The 20989-nt window shown below is 34.1% G+C and overlaps 1 protein-coding gene across 12 annotated transcripts in view; it reads left to right on the top strand.

Moving 5' to 3' along the window:
- Nucleotides 1-2043: 2043 nt before the first annotated feature.
- Nucleotides 2044-20989, top strand: part of LOC125679359 (tensin-1-like) — a 45501-nt gene continuing 26555 nt past the window's right edge. For 2 of the 12 annotated variants that reach the window (XM_056154175.1, XM_048918530.2), the window contains exons 1-7: nucleotides 2090-2158; nucleotides 13371-13408; nucleotides 13808-13875; nucleotides 14150-14247; nucleotides 14941-15182; nucleotides 17947-18030; nucleotides 18303-18476. In XM_056154175.1, the coding sequence (XP_056010150.1) occupies nucleotides 13401-13408; nucleotides 13808-13875; nucleotides 14150-14247; nucleotides 14941-15182; nucleotides 17947-18030; nucleotides 18303-18476 (674 nt within the window). In that variant the 5' untranslated portion in view covers nucleotides 2090-2158; nucleotides 13371-13400. Of the gene's footprint in view, nucleotides 2159-7402; nucleotides 7662-9812; nucleotides 10127-13137; nucleotides 13264-13370; nucleotides 13409-13669; nucleotides 13722-13807; nucleotides 13876-14149; nucleotides 14248-14940; nucleotides 15183-17946; nucleotides 18031-18302; nucleotides 18477-20989 lie in introns of those variants that run through there. The other 10 variants (XM_056154176.1, XM_056154174.1, XM_056154177.1 and 7 more) reach the window with 9 other exon arrangements.

The following is a 20989-nucleotide window of genomic DNA, read 5'->3' as shown; positions in this document are numbered from 1 at the left end:
TGACTTTATATGTCAGAAATGTGTTTTTCTCATAGGGATTAATGTTAATTTCAATGACAGATATTTCTTATATGTCTTGTCAATTTTGAAAATTCTTTTGGTGAATCACTGTGTATGTTAATTATCTTTCTCTTGATACCAAATTTTGCATTACATAACAATTAATTATTGGAATTTTTTTAGGGGTTTTATGGATCGGATACCTTAACATTGAGGTCTATGGGAAGAGCATGTTTTAATAAAAACAAGATTTTAAATCATATTTCTTTTTATAAATCTCCTGGTAGAAAGTTACATAAACATTCTCTTTATGAAAATATCAAATGAAATTAATCATTTACCACACACCTTTCTAGAAAATTAGATTTTTCTTATTTTTACAAAGAGCAGATAACTCTTCAAAAAAGTCTCACGTGCAAAAGGTTCAGCTTTCAATCATGTAAATTTCATCTACGTCACTTTCATCATTATTTAACAATAACCATTTATGTTAATTTAAATCCTTCAAAATTGTTCATATTATCCTTTTGTCATACATTGAATACCCAAATATTGATCATACGCAGAACAAGATCTTGTGTATCGATTCTATTATCAAATGTTAGAATTGCAAGGAAATCTAACTACAATGAGCGAAAATCTATTAATATCTACTTTAAAAATGATAAACAAAGATTAGACAGAAGTGACAGTCTTAAACTATACCAAAGTCAATGAGTTTATGACAATACAGTTATATAATCAAACTTCCGCCAGAGGTCGTTTGCACACAAACCAAGAGACGCAGAGGACTATGGGTAGTATGGTTATATAATGACGAAATTATGACGTCATTCACTGGTGATATTAGAACAAATTGTTCCGAATATATATCCGTTAAAAAACCCTTCAATACAATTTATTTCGTTATAATTTGGTGATTTGGTTCTGACCTCATTCTTAAGTAAGTGCACAAAGGTAATAAGTAAATAATAATAATAATAAATTGTGATCATCGTGATGATATCCCCCCCCCCCCCCACCCACCCCCACCCCCACTAGATCCACACATGCACAATGAAAAACTCGCACTATTACTACTACCCTGAGCGATATGCATAAATCGGCACTTCACCTATAAATCTTGCGACGTCTCTTCATGAAAGAGTTGAATAGGACTTGAAACAATAGAATAGAATAGAATATGATTTATTTCCAAATTAGGGTCTTCTCGGGCATACAGCATACATGATTGTTAACATTTTAATGTGCAATGTTTATATTTAAAAAATGATGATAAAAAGAAAAGAACAAAACAAGAGCAAAATATGCCCTGTTACTATGAGCAATGTTCATACATGAGACATTTTGAACATGATAATACTTATTTGTATTACATGCATGTAAGTACCACCTACACGGTCCTAATGCAAAACAGTCAGAAATACATACAGAAAAAATAAAATAAAATATATACATGTACATAACAACACTACATGTAATAATAGTAAAGGTAGTATAAGTACATATGATTAATACTCCACTGTAATGCAGAAGATACCACGGGACGGTGCATTGGTACTAGGTCAATATGTCATGTTTATTATGAGTGCATATGTGCAAATATGGTTTCATATGGTTAACACATAATATACAGTAATATTAGTAGTATGAGCTTAGACAATGTACATAACATGAGACATTACTTCATAGGCGTAGCTTGGGTTCGAATATTACCGAGGCAGGGGGTCTGGGGGGCTGCGCCCCCCAGAAGCTATCGACATTTTAACAACGTAAAAGGTGTTTTTTTTACCGAGGCAGCTGCCTCGGTTGCCTCAATGGAAGCTACGCCACTGCACTTGATGTATTATATGTAAGTACCACCGTGTATCCTAATGCAAAACAGTCAGAAATGCACACAAGAAGAAAATAATAACATTGAATATATTCAATGACACATAATAATAGTAAAAGACACGTAGAATTAGTACATATGATTGACTGTAATGCAAAAGATACCACGGGACGGTGCATTGGTACTAAGTCTACATGTCATGTTACTGTTAGCGGCATCGACGTGCTGGTCACACGCTTTACCGCGACCCAGTTTGGTTTTACTATTTAGGATGTAAACAACCATTTCCGGTCAAAATGAAGATCAAAAGATTGCGAAGTAAAGGTAATAGTTTTTATTTTTCGTCTGCTTTCTACTAGAAAATACTTAATTTAGTTACCATACATTGTTTTCTTTAGCTTGGATCACTAAGAAATGATGATCCGATTTTTTAAATTATTTTGCAAATTATATTCGGTAGCCTACTTAAGGAATTAAAACAGGTTTGGGATTGGCTTTAATGCTCTAAATGTTATATGCAATCGAAAATCATGTTTCCTTCATAATCTATTTTGACATATAACAACTATCTTTTTAAAAATATAAATTGGCACTTTAGTTTTATTTAACTTTTATTACTTGTACATGTAAAGGCCTAAATCCAGACACATACATACAACATTGACAAAGTTCTGGTGTGAAAGTGGAACATTTAGAGTTAAGATTCCTATAATCTACCAACTGTTTTGTGTTACTTGTTACAGAACAGTCTCTCTCTCTCTCTCTCTCTCTCTCTCTCTCTCTCTCTCTCTCTCTCTCTCTCTCATAAAATATGTTATAAAGGACACCTATACAAGTTTATCCAATACTCTTTATCAAATTCTGAAAAAAGGAGCATCAGGAGGGACTTGTCCCCTCTAATCTAATATCTTGTATCTTAATCTTTCATGCTATGTGGGCTATGTTCATGGGGATTTAGTTCTGAGGACACAATTTTTGTCATCACAGTACACTGTTCTCACAACACCGGTTATATTGGGGTCCTACTAAACAGAGAACTTTAAAGAACCCTGGGAGTTTTTAATTACTACAAGAATGTAGACTGTTTGACTACATTGATTATTTATGAAAGTGCAAATATTAATCAAACTAACGGATTTTCATCCATCTACAACCTGTTTTATTCATTTTATTGGAGGGAAATGCTTTTCTTCGCCACTTGATAATTTCTGTTATCTTGATCCCAATCTATTTAATATAAAGAACTCAAAGGTCTGTGATAGTTAGTACCTACCAGAATTTTTTGTCAATTTTGTTTATTTTACACATATGAAAATTTATTTCTTGACAAATTGCAATTTGTTTGACAGATCACCAATATATAGATCTATATATATTAATATGAATACAGAAGATTACAGAAATTAAAGAGCATGGTGAAGGGAAAGTGCATATCTTTAATATTAGAATTGAATGATATGGGTTATAAATAGATGGGAATGGAATTAGTTACTTTGATTTTAATTTACACTATCATCAATAATTAGTGTATTCAAACAGTCTACACACTTGTAATAATTAAAAATATCCAGGGTTCTTTAGAGTTCTAGGGTTCTTTGTTTACTAAGATCAGGTCAAATTGTTATGGAATATCCTCATTTTACAGGTTTTATTAGCCCCTCTCTCTTTCTCTGCCCCCCCCCCCCCCCCCCCCCCCCCCCCCCCCCCCCCCCCCCCAAAGATGAAAGCAGTGCTGTAGCAGTCTTTACAAAAAACTTTTTAACATTTGCTATTCCAGCTGTGTGGCTATATTGTTTACTAACCAGAGAGAAGTTAAGTGGCCTTAATCAAACATGAAGTATTTAAAAAAAAATTTAGAGGCTGGAGCTCTCTCTTAACATAAATCATGTACACGAAAGAATATATGGGGAAACTCTATAAAATTATTATTGAACTGAAAAGTTTGCCACCAACATGGCGAAAGTTGTGTGATAGATGTCATCAGATTAACTAAAAAGATTTCAATCAAGGTAGAATTCCCAATATCCATTAATTCAAATCAAAATATTCACAGACATCCCAGCTACTGACTGTTCTGCATATGTTTGATTTGATTTTCATTTTGTTTGTGAAACATTTCACTGATTGGTCAGGTTTCTTCTACCTATTATGTTTCACTCTCAGACAGTTCATCTTCAGACATTTTTACCATGTATTTGTGAGGCATGATATCAATTCTTTTGCTGTTTGTAAAATAGAATAAAAATTGTTCATTTAGTTTGTAACACTTGATCAATAGCTTAGAATATCTTATGGAATATTTTTATTTCTGAATTCTTTGTAAAGAAAAAAACCTACCTGTGAACAAAACATGCACATAGGCCTTTTTCGTAATAGAAAGTAAAATGAGCAATGCAAGCCGCTGGTTTTGTGCTTTATTTCTTGTTATTTCGAATTACGTGAGGAATATGCAAAATACAACCAAATAGTGCATTCTGACAGCTTATCAATAAATAGATTGTATATATTCTTATAAATTACTCATGCAGAAAAAAAAAATTAAGTGGAAAATTTTTTCTCAAAACATATTCTGTCCTTCCTGTCTTTGATCTGCACAGTGATAAATCTTGCAAATTGAAACTTAATTAATAACCAAGGACCCTTCATGTTGCTATGCATAATATCTCATAAAATGGAAGGCTCATTAAAGTGGTCAGGAAATTCTATGTTCATTTCTGAGTTGCTTTCCATAAATGTTTATTACCACTGAAAGATATAAGATTCAGCAAACCAATAGGTGTAGGGAATGAGGACAGTCCCCTTTCCCTTTAACCTTTATTATTATTTTTTATTCAGGAGAAAATCTAAAATTGTTTACCCCCTTCCCACTTTTTGTTGCCTATGATCACTCTAATCACTTTGAAATTTTCTTTCTGCTTGTAGTTAAAAAATTATTGGTACCTCACGTGTAATTATTCATGTTTCTTTCATGTATGATACTTTAATACATGTGACTTTAATTCTGAGATCATTTTAACTGAAAGTCAATTATACTGAGAAGAACAGCCTAACAGAAAATTTTTAGAAGTCCAAACCCATTTTTACTGGACAATGTCTTCTAACTTCAAAGACTGACTTGCATGCCAATGCATCTAGAAAGTGTTTAAGATAGGGTAAAATCAGGCTGGATTACTAACTTTGCTAGTAACTGTAATATCTCAGCTGGTACAGCATCTGCTCTAGATACTGAAGATTCCAAGTGGAGTTTTGTTTTCTGATCTGGTTCACAGCATGCTATTATAGGACTTTCCTTTAATTTTTTTTATGATATTGGTAGATAGCAGCCTTTCTTTTTAAAGTAGAATCACATGTATTTAATATTAAAAAATTTTGCTACTGTCTTAATTTTCTTTTAATTAATTTAGGAATATTTTCAAAGTAATGATGGGTAAAAATTTTTAAATTCATTTCTTGAGCAAATGGTGTGAATGAAATGTTTCAATAGTAATATCCAAAGGTCATTCTGACAAATAACTTGTTGAACTTTCCCCAAAACAGATAAAGAATGAGCATTTTGAACAATTCTTCTGAGTCATGCATCCAATAACTGCAGCTTTTGTCAGATGCAGATCCAAAAGAAATGTTAATCATATCAAATACTGGCTCTGTGGGCTATAGTTTACATATATTATACTATATTATCTATATTGGAACAGAAGTTGATTTCTGGATTTGAAGCAAGAGGTAGCTGCTCTCATTTCCATTTTGCTTCATCTCCTATAAAATTTCCAATCTGATGTATTGATTTACACATCAAAGTTACAGCCATAACAACCAGTCTAGATTGACAGATGGCTGGATTTTTATTGATTGAACCAACACCACTGGTCAGATTTTCTCAAATTTCTTTGGTCATGTACAATATAATTCCAAAAATTTACCACAACTCCCTAACTTTGATAACAATTTTATTCATGTGTAATGTTGATTTAATTACGTACAATTTGACTATGAAAATATTTAGATAGAGCTACTGTAGAAAAATATGGCCTCAGTTTGCATTGATATGGCAGCTTATTATCAGAACCAAGCCTTTAGTTTCTATGGGTGCAATTACTACTTTTACCCTTGTTCCCTGATAACGTGAATTTAACTTGATCTTAGTGTAAATCAGTATGCACAAGCACTCCAGTGACATGTCTTCTCAATTTACACATTAAAGATACTATCTATTGAAATGAATTAGTTTATACAGTCAGGGCCCCATTGAAATTTAAATACTGGGTCAACTCATTTTGACCTGTACAATGCCACAGGTAAGGAAAGCCCTCTGTTCAAGAAAGAGTTAGAGCCATGGAAGAAGGTGCTGAAATGGAGAGAAATAGTACGGATTCGTCTTCATAGAATATCTTAATATAAAATTCTAACGCAGTTAAAAAGTGTAGATAAATGTCGTCAATTACTTCAAGTGTTACTGTGTATTGTAGTAATTAGACACCTTTGGTCAAGTTTACATAAGGATTTCAAATAACTTGGAAAACAGGAGTATGCAATAAAAAAAAAAGATACTTTCATGAAGCCATTAGTGGTGATTAAGTTCCAAAAGTCACACAAAAGTATTGGTAATAAAATTCACTTAAAAAAGGAAGGAGCCAAATTACTATGAAAATCTGTAATTTTGTGTCAAAATCATGGGCCATGCATGAATAGTGTAAGTTCTCCTTAAAACTGGTTTGACAAGTCCCAACTTTTACAAACTGTCAGCAGCAAAATAGCTCGGGCCTCTCTGTACAGCCACTGCATGTTTTTCATCTATTAATCAGCCCTAGGTAACGCGTATCTGTCTGAACATCAGAGGTGGTTAATGAGAATCTGGTGTACAATAGATAATGTAGGTGTTGCATCTTGTATGTTTGATGGAGTTTAAATTCTCGTCTACTTCAGTTGCTGATCACAATATGATCTGATCTCGTGTTTTATCATTTAGAATTATTTTATTGAACGTTGTCATCACATAAATTTTTACAACGGTTAATTTACAAAGCAGTTTTATTCAAACTTTTTTTCCCTACCCATTCTATAAGAACGTTTATATCTTATTCCCTGAGAGATATATACATTGCTGAAAATCAGAAGCATGCAGGTATCACCTTTTGTAAAACTTCTTTTAAAAAATAGCAAAACATTTATCACTCTGACAAGGTATCATTATTTCTACAAGTGTTTGTAAAATTGTTTACCTGTTTTACCTGTGTGCAGTTTCCATTTAGTGAAGCTATCAAGTTACAGGTGAGCTCACTAGCCTGATAGCCGCCCTGCAGTGCATATATTTCATCCATGGATGTCTGCCATGAATGAAACTTATAAGCAAACCTACATGTGAAAAATACAAATTTAACTTGGCAAACATTCACTGAAGCATATCACATTTCTTCTCAGTGAAAACATGTAGCACAGGTGAAAATAAACTTGACCTTTAGAGGAGGAAAAAAGTTATGCCTTCGACATAATGGCCTAAAGGTATTAATAATTGATGTATTTAAAATTATTCTTTAGTGTATAGTGTAACAAAGTTTAACATCTTGCACATGCTTCAAATCTTAAGAATGTTTCCCTCTTCTGCCCCCATGGCATAGTTTTCATGATGGTGGGTGGAGCATACTGAAGGTGAAGTTTCCTGTTTTCAGCTGCAGGCATAATTGTGTAATGCATAATTACTCCAGTGTCTTTTTCCCTCACCAACGAATGAGGCTGTGAAACAAAAATATGTGATTAAATGTGGACTTGTGTGTAAATTTCAGTGAAATGGATTCCCGTGTGTTATCAAATGGACTCTAATTTTTAAATGGTAATGTAAGAATATATATATATGTGTGTGTGTGAATAATTGTATATTGTGATAGTGAAGAATGATCATGATATTAATTTGATGAATTGTACTTTTATGTTAAGTAACTACACAGGGGCGAAGCCCGTTTTGAGCCTGAACACTGTCATACCATAAATATGGATGGTATATATATTTATTGTATTACAGAGTTTGGGCCCAAAAACGGACTCAGCCCCTGTGAGTAACTTTATGACATGCCAAAGCTTGAACAATCAAATTTCAGCTCACCTGAATTTTTGTATAAACAACAATCACTTTAAATTTTAAAAGCCTTGGTAAGGAACAGCCTTTTATATAGACTTGTATGTCAGATTGTAGGGAACAGCCTTATATATATAAACTTGTATGTCAGATTGTAAGGAACAGCCTTATATAGACTTGTTTGTCAGATTGTAGGGAACAACCTTTTATATAGACTTGTGTGTTAGATTGGTAGATGACAGTTGAAATCTACTTGCAATGTGTTTACACTTTTTGACCTTTATGCACTTTGACAGTACTGATGTGAATGATTCAAATTTGATAGATGGAAGCTTTTTGTGTGTGAAAAAGAAGAAAACAGTCTTGATCATGAAACATTTGCATCCATATTTAAAACAACTTCCTGAATGTGCAATGGATTTACCTACAGTTTCTGGGTACATAATTTATGAAGCTGTAAATTACTTTCTGCACAGTTGCTTTATGCACGGACTGACTTGTAGGCAAATCTTTACATTAATTTTACATTTATTTCACTGAAGGATTTAAAGAATACATCTTCCTTAATGACTTGCAGCATACATGGACAGTTGATATGTTAGAAATGCCAACAAAATTTAATGAAATGGATGGGCAGAGTTTTAATTTTCTTTAAAGGATATCTTGCACTGTAATCATTAAGAATATTACAAGGGTGTTCATCAAATGCCACAACAGATATAATCAGTGGACAGTGATGAGTGGATATACTTTGATATCAGATTGGGAACTTTTTTATATTTTGAACTGTTTCATAATTCTAATTTTCTGGCCTTGGATAGACTGCTGCAGTGCATTGGGTTTTCTCCTTGAACATTGCTCTGTGACTGTCCCCTTTCAGCACTACTGGTGCATGATATTTAATATGTTTAGTGTTGATGAGTGTACATGTCAGTGAATGACTGGAACTGTTTTATTTTGGGTAGGAAAATGGTCAACAACACAAACTAACAAAAACAAATTTTGTGTCAGAATTCAGGTAGATCGAATAAAATGGTCAGTGTAGAACTTTAAAGTGGTCATTGAATGAAGAATTTTGATGGTCACTCTGAATATATGTCCAGGGTAATCACATTGGTTGTATTGTAATTTATCCCAATTATGTCAGAGATCTTTTCACGAAAACCAGTGAACATTAAAGAGAGTTCTTTGTCATGTGATGGCACAAGTAATGGAGTATGATGATGGATTGAAATTGTGTATCTGGACTGGGGCAGATCCAAAGAATTTCAAAGGGGATGTAGCGACCCAAGATGGTCCTTTTTCTGATTAAAAAAGGGGGATTGCAGACTCCAAATGACAATTATTGTTGAAAATGTTGAACCATTAAGAGTGAGGGGTTGTTGTTGCAACCCCATGACCCATGACCCCCCCCCCCCCCCCCATATCTACCACTGTCTGGATAATAGTGTAACTAGACATTGTCCATACTTAGTCTTTCATGTGATGATGAAGAGGGGAAATCAATATTGGAGACATTGAAGGCCCCTATTTCAAGTTTTTTCCCCCTCAAAAATCTTGAAGTGGTGATACTGTTTTGTTCCTGAAGTTATATAGTCTAGACCATGTGTAAAGGGTTGATGACTTGATGAGGGTATTTAGACCTTAAAACAAGAAGAGTTAAGTAACTGGGGAATCTTATTTCATAGAGGAGTATTCTCTGATGAGGAACTACCTCCTGTATCATGTGTCTCAAAAATAGAGATGTTTTATGTGATATGTAGCAGGAAGAAATTCTTGGCTGGTAGGCAACATCTGGGTGTTGATTTTGGATGTGTTTTCAAGTATTAGATGTTTATCCAGGTTATCACATGGGCCCCCATTTGCCATGAGCAAACTTCCAGGAAAACTTGTTAGAGAGAGATTTTAAAAAGTTTTAGTATTGACTAGGTTGTGCAAGAAAAACAAGCACAAAATGTTATGCCTACTTTAAAAACACCCTGTATTTTCTTCAGTTGTGTGTGAGTAGTATGCGAAGAATCTTCTGTCTATATTTATCATGTCCAAATAAAGGATGCAGACGGCCATATTCCCCTCTTTTATAAACATGGAAAATGTTAGAGCAGTTGTTGTAATTAAGTGAAAAATAATTAACTGAGGCTGTATCACTTTATGGAAATATGGATTGTCACTAATGGTCAGGGATTGGTTTCTGAACGGAGGATCTAATCAGTGGAATGTAGGTAAGTCTGCATTTGAGAGTTTTTGCACATCCAGATGTTCCAGAAACCAGTTCATTTTGTTGAGTGATATTCATTGACTATTATGGATGATCGATGGCCCACCATGATTGATAGACTCTCTTTAAAAAAATATACTTGCTGTACAGAAATTAAGATAAACTTGTTATTCTTAATTAGCTTTAGATGAAATTGGGAGTAAATTTAAAAGTTGTTTTTTCACTCACATGACTAACGATACTGGCTTGAGGAGAGGAGGTCAGCTGATATGATGGATCTGTGTGGGTCAGAGTGTAAGCCAAACACACAGTGACATATACACATGGCTTTGTTCTTTTGCCCAGTTTGTTAATGTATTTAGCAATAATTTCTGAAGGCTATGGTTGATTCAGAAGTGTAATTAGCTGACTAGTATACCCACCTATCTTGTTTCCTGTAGGCTTAGCTTTTGTGGGGAATGATTTTTGCTAATTCTTTGGGTATTCTTTAGAGAGATGCCACAAGAAATTCAATTCATTTGTTGTAAAATTCACATTTCATTTTATTTCAACCAAACAACTGTTGCACTGAAGTTTGTATTATGTATTTTGAAATGATTCATACATATGGCTTGCATCATTGTACCTGAGACAAGAATGATAAGTGGTGCGGGTTTATATTTTGAAGTAAAAAGTTAGTGGTAAAACAGAATACTAGCTTTTTCATATTACCTCTGATGTGTCACAACTAAAAAGATATGGGTGTGATTTAAGGTCATGCAATGGTCATTTATGATGTACGTTTTTTGCTTAAAATTGTAAGAAAGTCAGTGCACCCAAGGTCAGATGAAAAGTTCAAGTCACAGAAGCACAAACTTCTCTTTCAATAGATAAGGGAGTCTTGTTTCAAACCATTACCACTTAATACTGATGACTTGAGCAAGCCTGCTTGAGATAAACAGTAAACAAACAATTACTTTTAAATATGAGAGAGAGTAATCTAAGACTATATTGAAAAGAGACTGGGGGATGTAACATTGATGTAATTTAATTCATGTGTACACATTTGAATATAGATAAGCTCCCGTCTTAATGGCCAGAGAGATAGATAGAGCGTACTCATTTGTGATTTATTTAATATCACGAAAGCTCATGTATCAATGCTAGTAGTTAACTTGAGCAATTTTATAGAGTGTTGCAAGTTTAATGAACTGTTTTACATGTAATTTAGACAGATCACTGAATTGGTCAATCATGGTAGAATGACCTGTACTATACTATTTTGTATAGAAAAAAATTGAAGAGGGAATATTAGTCAATACCATTGTATTGTAATGATGGACCTAAGATGTTGCACTGACATGTCCTGAACTTGAAAATAAGGAATTCTGTGTTTGTGGTTAAAGGTAGTACATGATAGGGATTTAGATTGTTGTTAATTAGAGGTAGTACTTTTCATTTATAGCTCACCAGAAATAAAGGTGCAAGGAAGTTTATTTGTCTGAAGTTAATCTTTTTCACATTTTCAATTTTTACTTCTCAACCAAATTATTTTTTTAATGAAGGTCAACAGCAAAATGGGTGATATTCTGGATGAGGTCACTGAAATCTTCTCTAGGACTGATAAAAAGAAAGAAAAAAATTCTAGTGAAAATATATACATTGCCAAAATATTCTCTGACAAATTGTCATATTAAAGACTATATATGCTCAAAATGTAAGCATATTGAATATTTTAAGTAATTTTAAATTCAACAAAAAGGTTAAAACATTTAGTTTATTCAACACTGTGTATGGACTTAGTATGACCATGGGTTAGGATTGGTTTCAAAGTTGATGGAAAAAACTTTTAATATCATTAAAACAACAAAACTACAATTTGTCAAATCAAAACAACTGAGTGCATTTGAAATCATAGGGATCTCTTTCAGAGAAAGGTGAGGACCTCTTGTTTTGATAGGTTCTGCCTCATCTAGTAAGGTCATGTTCTTCTTTCTATATCTCAATATTGCACTTACACTTGCATTTATTGATAAAATGTTAATGATTTGACCTGCTGTGTTAATATATGTTGTTCAAATTAAGCACTAGCTGGTATTACCAATATACTACAATATGCGAGTACATACTTTTTATGGGCATTTACTATGGATGACAAAGTATTTTTGGCAATTCCCACCCCCAAAGCAACAAAAACGGAAACTGTTAACTAAAATTGAATGTGATTACCAATTAACAAGGGATTTTACTGACACGGACATGAATCTGGTTTAGAAATCTTTATAATATCTACAGCTGACTTCATTCTCACAATCTCGCAAATCACTTCTCAAACAAGGGATCTTAACTTCTTTGACTAAATGTTCAACAGAGCAGAAAATGAAAAACATGCACACTCCATTCCATCTCCTGTGTAATCTGAACTGGCTTTAAAGGCTCACATTTACCTTTTGTGATTGTGGGGAGGAATCACATCCCCCAAAAAAAAGAAAGAAAGAAAAAACACAAAAAACACACACCCACAGAACATATAATGTAATACAAATGGTACCAGAGCATTTGATTCACAGCCAGTTTTCTTCTATCCAGAATCACAGAGTGGGAGATATACAGATCATGATAGAGAAATGTTGATGTAAACAGTGAGAGGTTGAACCAGTCTGAACTAAAATGATATTATCAATGCCAACCAACCAACTCTCCCCCCCCCCCCCCTATACACACACACACAACACACACACACACAAGACACTGATTAAAAGGGAAAAGTAGAATTTGTTAAAAAAGAAATGAATAATTTTTTTTTAAACTTAGATTTTTAAAAATGCATGTACTTAGTTGTGATATGCTTCAAGTGAAAATGATGTGGGTTGAAAGAATTGAGAGGGTGTTTTTGACATAAATTGCAATTGTGGTTTTTTTTTCCTTTGGAATGTCTAGATATGCTGTGATTCACTCTGAATTAATGTAACCTGCAAACTGAAGTTGAAACTGAATCAGTCTGAATTCAAGTAGACATTCTTTTAAATCCTATTTGCTAAGTATTCTGACCAGCCAACTTGTATATTCTGAAAAAGAAAACTAGAGGACATCCTTATTTAGAGGAAGATGGATGTTCTGAGAAGTTAACTAATAGGAATTTTATCATAGCATGTAATTGGTGTGAGATGAAATTTTCATTTTAAAAGTAATATTTTAGATTTGTAGCTTACATTTTAAACGTGGTGGCATTTTGAATGTATGTTCACTCATATTTTTCATTTTTATAGGTGACCAATTATGTTTTCACCAACTAGATCATGAGATGGTAAGTTGTGTATTGTTTGCATCTTAAGTACACATGCTGTCATGATAATGAACTAATGACTCAGCTATACAGTGTTTGGATTAGTGTTTGTGTACAATTATAGCTTGTCACAAATTAGGAAGTGGTATGGTCCTAATGATGTAACATTCTCACTCTTTGTCTTACAAGACATCCTATGATATAATTCATAATAATTATTGATACATTATTTACAATAGTTCATTATGAGCTTGGATACTTAGTGTTTGATAAATTCAGAGACTGGGAATCAAAGTATAATTAAAATAGACTGAAATGTGAATTGTTTTAACAGGTATAGAGGTGTTGAACACACTTGAGATAGTGAGAGATTTATTGTAATAATGGATTATTTAGGACAGATCTCTTTTATTTCAACAGGTTTGATGAGCCCATGAAAATGGAAGAGGCCCAAATAGAATTGGTCTATGTAACAGATAGAATAATTTGTATGTTGTTGTTCTGTTTGTAAAGAAATTTTATTAACCTGAATTTAATGTGTGATTATTTTTTTAAAACAAGAATTTTTCAAATTAACTGCCTTGAATTTAAAATTTTTTTTTTTTTCGTAAGATAGAGTGGATAATTTATCACTTCAACATAGCAGATAGCAGAATGTGATAAGTGTGCTAATTTCTGTTGCAACATTTGATTTAGAATAAGATTAAGCTGGAGCCGTATGTATATCTGACAAATACTTATCTGTGTGTTTTATTTATACAGGTATGTCATTCCTATCTGAAGGCCATAATGTGGAATATCAAAGGGATCTTCAAGATGTGTTTCATATGCTTCGTGCAAAACATGGTGAAAATGTCTTAGTAAGTTGTGGTAATAGCACAAGGTGCTTTTACGAGTTACAAAACTTGACAAAGGATGAACACACCTGGATCATTTGGATGTCAACATTTTCCTAGAGAGTGACCATATCTGTAATCCTTTTTTGAGCTATACACAATGAGTTTTTGTGATGTAAGGAAGAAACCCATTTTGTTGGTCAAATATTCAGATGTCAAGGTCACATTCACAGAAATAGAAAAGAAATTGTAGGCTATAAATCTGATAGCAAGAAGTCTTAGCAATAAACTTCACCTCTGCAGAGTAAGAGAATATAACCTGATACTAAATAATTATTTAGTCTAGCAAGTCGAAGTTCAAGGTCACTCACAAACTCATTATTTCTAGTGTATAAACTGTTTCAGTGCAAAATTTGCAAACAACTGTATAGAATTTTCGATGCAGACCAAGATTGGATAAGTCTGACAGTATGAGATCCTTATTCTGTGAAATATATATATATAAAAAAGAAGAAGAAATTTTCCTTTCATTTTATTAAATGATTAGTCTAATCTAATAATTGTGAAATGTTTACATGTCAATTTCTTTCCATGAAATACAGAATTAAACTAGAGATAGAAAATGATAAAATGTACTCTGTAAATGAGATACATGTATTTTCAATGGGTAACATATAAACTAAATATCAGTTTATGATCTTTTGTTTATCTTTGCAGGTTATAAATATCTCTGAACCTAGAGATGACCTACAAAGAGCCAATAACCAAAAGGTTATTGATTTTGGTTGGCCAGAGCATCTGGCACCACCCCTGGAAAGGTTGTGTAATATCTGTAAGAGTCTGGACTCCTGGCTGAACTCGGACCTCAGTCATGTGATTGTCCTGCACTGTAAAGGTGGAAGGGGACGATTGGCCGTCATCATTGCAGCCTTCCTCAACTACAGTAACATCTGCTCAAGGTTAGAAAGTTAAATCCTTCCTGAGCCATAAAACTAACAAAATCAATGTTTTGAAAAAAACCCTCTGCTGTAAGTGTTTTTAAATGTTGTACACTTACCCTGGGATTAGACACCTGTCCATGACACGTTAGTCCATTACATATTGACAACACCCAAGTAGACAGAAACAATGCAGATAAAGTTCCTTGTCATAACACAACAACACAAATGATACCAAGGGCATTTGAACTGCAAATCTCTGATTGATTGACAGTATAATGTACTAAACTACTAAAGCCATGACTGACTTTGTAAACTGTTTATACTGCCACATGCAAGATAAAGACCCATTTAACTGACCAGGGAAAAATGCCTGACTGCAAAAATTAAATGCTATTTCAATTTTATAACACAAAACATTTCATTAGAATTTTTATTTATTGATATTAAAAGTGTTCATTGAAATTTAATGGTCCTCCCTAGGGGTGGTAACTTTAGGTCAGCCTCTGCAGGGTCAATCGTTAGTAGATCTGGTGGTCCAGAAACGATTCCAGAAAAGGCTGATTGTCTTCTCAGTTGTTACTACTACCTCTGCTACAACATTTCTGGGTTGTACTACTACCTCTGCTACAACACTTCTGGATTGTTCCTACTACCTCTGCTACAACACTTCTGGGTTGTTACTACTACCTCTGCTACAACACTTCTGAGTTGTTACTACTACCTCTGCTACAACACTTCTGGGTTGTTACTACTACCTCTGCTACAGCACTTCTGGGTTGTTACTGCTACCTCTGCTACAACACTTCTGGGTTGTTACTACTACCTCTGCTACAACACTTCTGGGTTGTACTACTACCTCTGCTACAACACTTCTGGGTTGTACTACTACCTCTGCTACAACACTTCTGGGTTGTTCCTACTACCTCTGCTACAACACTTCTGGGTTGTACTACTACCTCTGCTACAACACTTCTGGGTTGTTCCTACTACCTCTGCTACAATACTTCTGGGTTGTTACTACTACCTCTGCTACAACACTTCTGAGTTGTTACTACTACCTCTGCTACAACACTTCTGGGTTACTACTACCTCTGCTACAACACTTCTGGGTTACTACTACCTCTGCTACAACACTTCTGGGTTGTACTACTACCTCTGCTACAACACTTCTGGGTTGTTCCTACTACCTCTGCTACAACACTTCTGGGTTGTACTACTACCTCTGCTACAACACTTCTGGGTTGTTCCTACTACCTCTGCTACAACACTTCTGGGTTGTTACTACTACCTTTGCTACAACACTTTTGAGTTGTTACTACTACCTCTGCTACAACACTTCTGGGTTACTACTACCTCTGCTACAACACTTCTGGGTTGTACTACTACCTCTGCTACAACACTTCTGGGTTGTTACTACTACCTCTGCTACAACACTTCTGAGTTGTTACTACTACCTCTGCTACAACACTTCTGAGTTGTTACTACTACCTCTGCTACAACACTTCTGGGTTGTTACTACTACCTCTGCTACAACACTTCTGGGTTGTTCCTACTACCTCTGCTACAACACTTCTGGGTTGTTCCTACTACCTCTGCTACAACACTTCTGGGTTGTTACTACTACCTCTGCTACAACACTTCTGGGTTGTTACTACTACCTCTGCTACAACACTTCTGGGTTGTTACTACTACCTCTGCTACAACACTTCTGAGTTGTTACTACTACCTCTGCTACAACACTTCTGAGTTGTTACTACTACCTCTGCTACAACACTTCTGAGTTGTTACTACTACCTCTGCTACAACACTTCTGGGTTGTTCCTACTACCTCTGCTACAACACTTCTGGGTTGTACTACTACCTCTGCTACAACACTTCTGGGTTGTTCCTACTACCTCTGCTACAACACTTCTGGGTTGTTCCTACTACCTCTGCTACAACACTTCTGGGTTGTACTACTACCTCTGCTACAACACTTCTGGGTTGTTCCTACTACCTCTGCTACAACACTTCTGGGTTGTACTACTACCTCTGCTACAACACTTCTGGGTTGTTACTACTACCTCTGCTACAACACTTCTGGATTGTTACTACTACCTCTGCTACAACACTTCTGGATATACCTGTTAGTAACATCTCTGTAAAACATTCACCTTATCTTTGGAAAGTCTTGGCATTTCAAAAACTGCAAAGTTTTTAGAAAAATTTAGATTTTCTTTCAGGATTATATAGAGAGAGTTTGTAAGCCAAAACTTGCCCAGCTACACATAGTGACAGTTTCTGGAGCATAGGCTTCTACCCATTGCTTTCACACTTGAATGAGCAGGATTATAGAATCACTGGAGTTTTTGTCTGTTATATAGAACTTTTTGTCTTACAAAGTCTTGTTAACATCAAAGCAAGATGATTTGCACATTGTGACCTATATTTTTTTTTATTCATTATATGAGAGAGAATATATTTATGTTATATGGCAAATATTATGTGTCATTTTGACATGGTGACAATGTTTGAGCAGGAATATAGAATTAATTCATGGTATTTATACATATTATGTAACAATGTACATAATATCCATTTACACAGCATATACCTATATTGTAATTTGGATCTGTTTCCTGTGCTTGCCAAGTATTTGATCTCTTGGGTGTCTACCGTATATTAATTAGTATAAAGATAGGACTATGTGGAGTAAAACTGGAGGCAAGTCAGGTCCTTCAGTAATTGATGATATGTGAGTAATTCATATCCAATCAGTCATTGTGATCATTATATGTTGCAGCTCAGAGCAACTTTTGGACCGAATGGCAATAAACAGGTTCTATGAGGATAAACTCGGTGGACTTAAAAATCCTTCCCATCGAAGGTGAGTTCTTTTATTTTGAATTCTATAAATGACATTTTAAAAGTAAACCAGCATTGTCTTAACTGATCATTTAGATTATTTACTTATCCATGAAAAATATTGTACTGAAAATTATTCTGAATCTGCCTTAATTTTTTTCTTCATGTTCTAGTTTTGTAAACTAAGTACTATATTTATGGACTGCATTCTGAATACATTCCAAACTATTTTTTTATGGAAGAGTTCTGAACACAATGTATTGTGCCTTATGATGTTTTTTCTCTCTTTCTCAGGTACATAGAGTACTTTTCAGGGCTCCTTTCGGGTGCAATAAAGATAAATTCAAACCCTCTCTACCTCCATCACTTAGTAATGCATGGCGTCCCAAACTTTGACAGTCGTGGTGGGTGTCGACCTTTCATCACGGTGTATCAGAGCATGCAGCCAGTATTCACATCTGGTGTCTAGTAAGTAGAATACAAAATCATTAACACGTCCGTATGTCCTTACAAACTGACTATACAGAATAGTTACTGCTAGTCCAACTGTATGACCTGCAACGCATGACAGGGACATAGGGATGACTGTGTAGTGTGTCTGTCTGTTAGATTGGAGTCGTATTTCTGTAATAAAGCACCATCAGGTGACTTACATTTCTTGGAACACTGTAGCGAGAAGGCAGAATCGTTTATATAAAATGTTATTCTATCCCATGTTTTATAAAGTTATTCATATACAACTAGGAATGGGTTTATAGTTTAAAGTGTATTGGTTTAAACACATGGATTCAATTTTTAAAAAAAAAACACAACAGGTTTCAACACATGGATTCAATTTTTAAAAAACAGGTTTCAACACGACTCAATTAATAATAAAGGCAAGTTTCAACATATGGATTCAATTATTTTTTTTAAAAAAGACAGGTTTCAACCACATGGACAAAGGTTTCAACATATTGACTCAATTTATAAAACCAGGTTTCAACACATGGACTCAATTAAAAAAAAAAACCACATTGAAAGTAAAACAATTAAAAAAAACAGGTTTCAACACTTACACTCAATTGAAAATAAAAACAAGTTTCAACTAATGGACTCAATATAAAAAAGGCAGGTTTTAACACATGGATTCAATTTAAAAAAAAAACAACAACCAGATTTCAACCACATGGACTAAATTTTTAAAAAAGCAGGTTTCAACACATGGACTCAATTTAAAAAAAAGGTTTCAACATATTGACTCAATTTAAGGTTTCGACATATTGACTCAATTTAAAAAAAACCACATTGAAAGTAAAAGAAAGATTACAACCACAGGTAATAAAACTTCACTATCCCACCATTACTACTGAACTATGCTGACACTTAAGGACACAAAGCCTGGTTGTTCCCACACCCTAATATCTAGACTTTAGTAAAGGCTAATCCTGACAGGGCTAAATTATACTTCAGCTTCATTTTAACATGGATGAGTATTAGACTGCTGGTTAATTAGAATAGGAAAGGTTTGCATTGGCCATTCATATATTATTGATCTTTCTTTATAGGTTATTGAATATCACAGTTGATTTAAAGTAGCCCCTGAGCATTTACAGTGTGGGGTTTTATGGCTCAGTAAAAGCCATGGTACCTTTGGAATCTGCTGGAAAAATATGTAACAGCATTGCAACACCTTATATATCTATTAAGGTGACCATTACCACCAAACGTTTTGTACAGGAAAGTACTAGTGCTCATGCAAAGCTCTAATCTGAGATTCCTCTGACTTACCATTGCTTTTATATTGTGACATGTCACAATTTAAAAGTGGGGGTAAGAGTCAGAGGAATCTCAGATTAGCAAAGCTCTAGAGGTTAATAAGAAAAGTACACCATAACAGAAAGTCTGAAGTCATGCTTTCTCTGGGATCAAGTTGCAGTGTGGTTAGTTAACTGATAAGGTTACTTAACTTTATCAGAGAGTTAACTTGCCATTAAATTTATATAGCATTGAGTAGGTGTTACCTGTCAGTTAACTCAATTTTGTGCAACTGGGTTGTGGACAAACGTTAGTTAAAGAACAGCAGTTAGAGAAACTGTTATCATGCCATTAACTCATACATACATGTAGTTTTAACTGGAAGTGCTGGTAACTTTTGTGTAACTGAATCCAGATATTATCATTTTATGGTAACCGTGACGATCACAATATGTTTGGGTGATATCCGATGTAAGTAAACAGAAGATAAGGTTGTTTTTATTCTGGGTTTTTTTTTTAATTAAAAAAATGTCACTTCGACAGAAAACTCTGCGATACATTAATGGATGAATATCCTTCAACTGCCATGCAAGATAAAATCATTATTTTAAAATATGTAAGGGCAAAATTTGAGACAAAATTGGGCATTGGATGACAGATAGAGAATATTTCTATGATTTCTGACACGATTTATGGTCCATTTCATGATTTTGAGTCTCAGTATAAGACCATTACAAAAAGTCCTAGGTCTAAATTACTTTAATATCAATTTAAATTCAATATATGCACGAAAAAAGACAAGACTTAGAGTGTCATATACCTAGGAGGCAGTAACAGAATTTTGTTTGAAAATAGCAAGCAAAATATCTTTTTTAAAAGGGGTGGATCTGTAGTTCTTTAGTCTGTCCTAAGGAGCTACATTTCTGCAGCTACTGCATTATTGGACCACACAAACATTTATTAATGATGGCCAGTTGCAAAGTACAGCTGAGGAAAGGGGTAATTTTCTCCATTGGAACTCTACGTTAGAATACCAAATAGCAAAATTAAAATCCCTCAAAAATTTGCGACGTGGGAAGGGGGTGACAAGAACAGGATTATTTCATGTTCTTTTGATTTATATGTCATGATGTGTTTAAATAAGAAATGTACTTTTGTGGAGTAAGGTTATATGAATTTAAACATTAGGCACTTTATGCCAATCAAGTATATTCAGAAAATTATGTATTCTATATCCAAGATTG

This window comes from Ostrea edulis, chromosome 2 (assembly GCF_947568905.1).
Source record: "Ostrea edulis chromosome 2, xbOstEdul1.1, whole genome shotgun sequence".
Lineage (NCBI taxonomy): Eukaryota > Metazoa > Mollusca > Bivalvia > Ostreida > Ostreidae > Ostrea > Ostrea edulis.
Note: the sequence above shows the minus strand (reverse complement) of the source record. Positions and strands in the feature narration are given on the sequence as shown.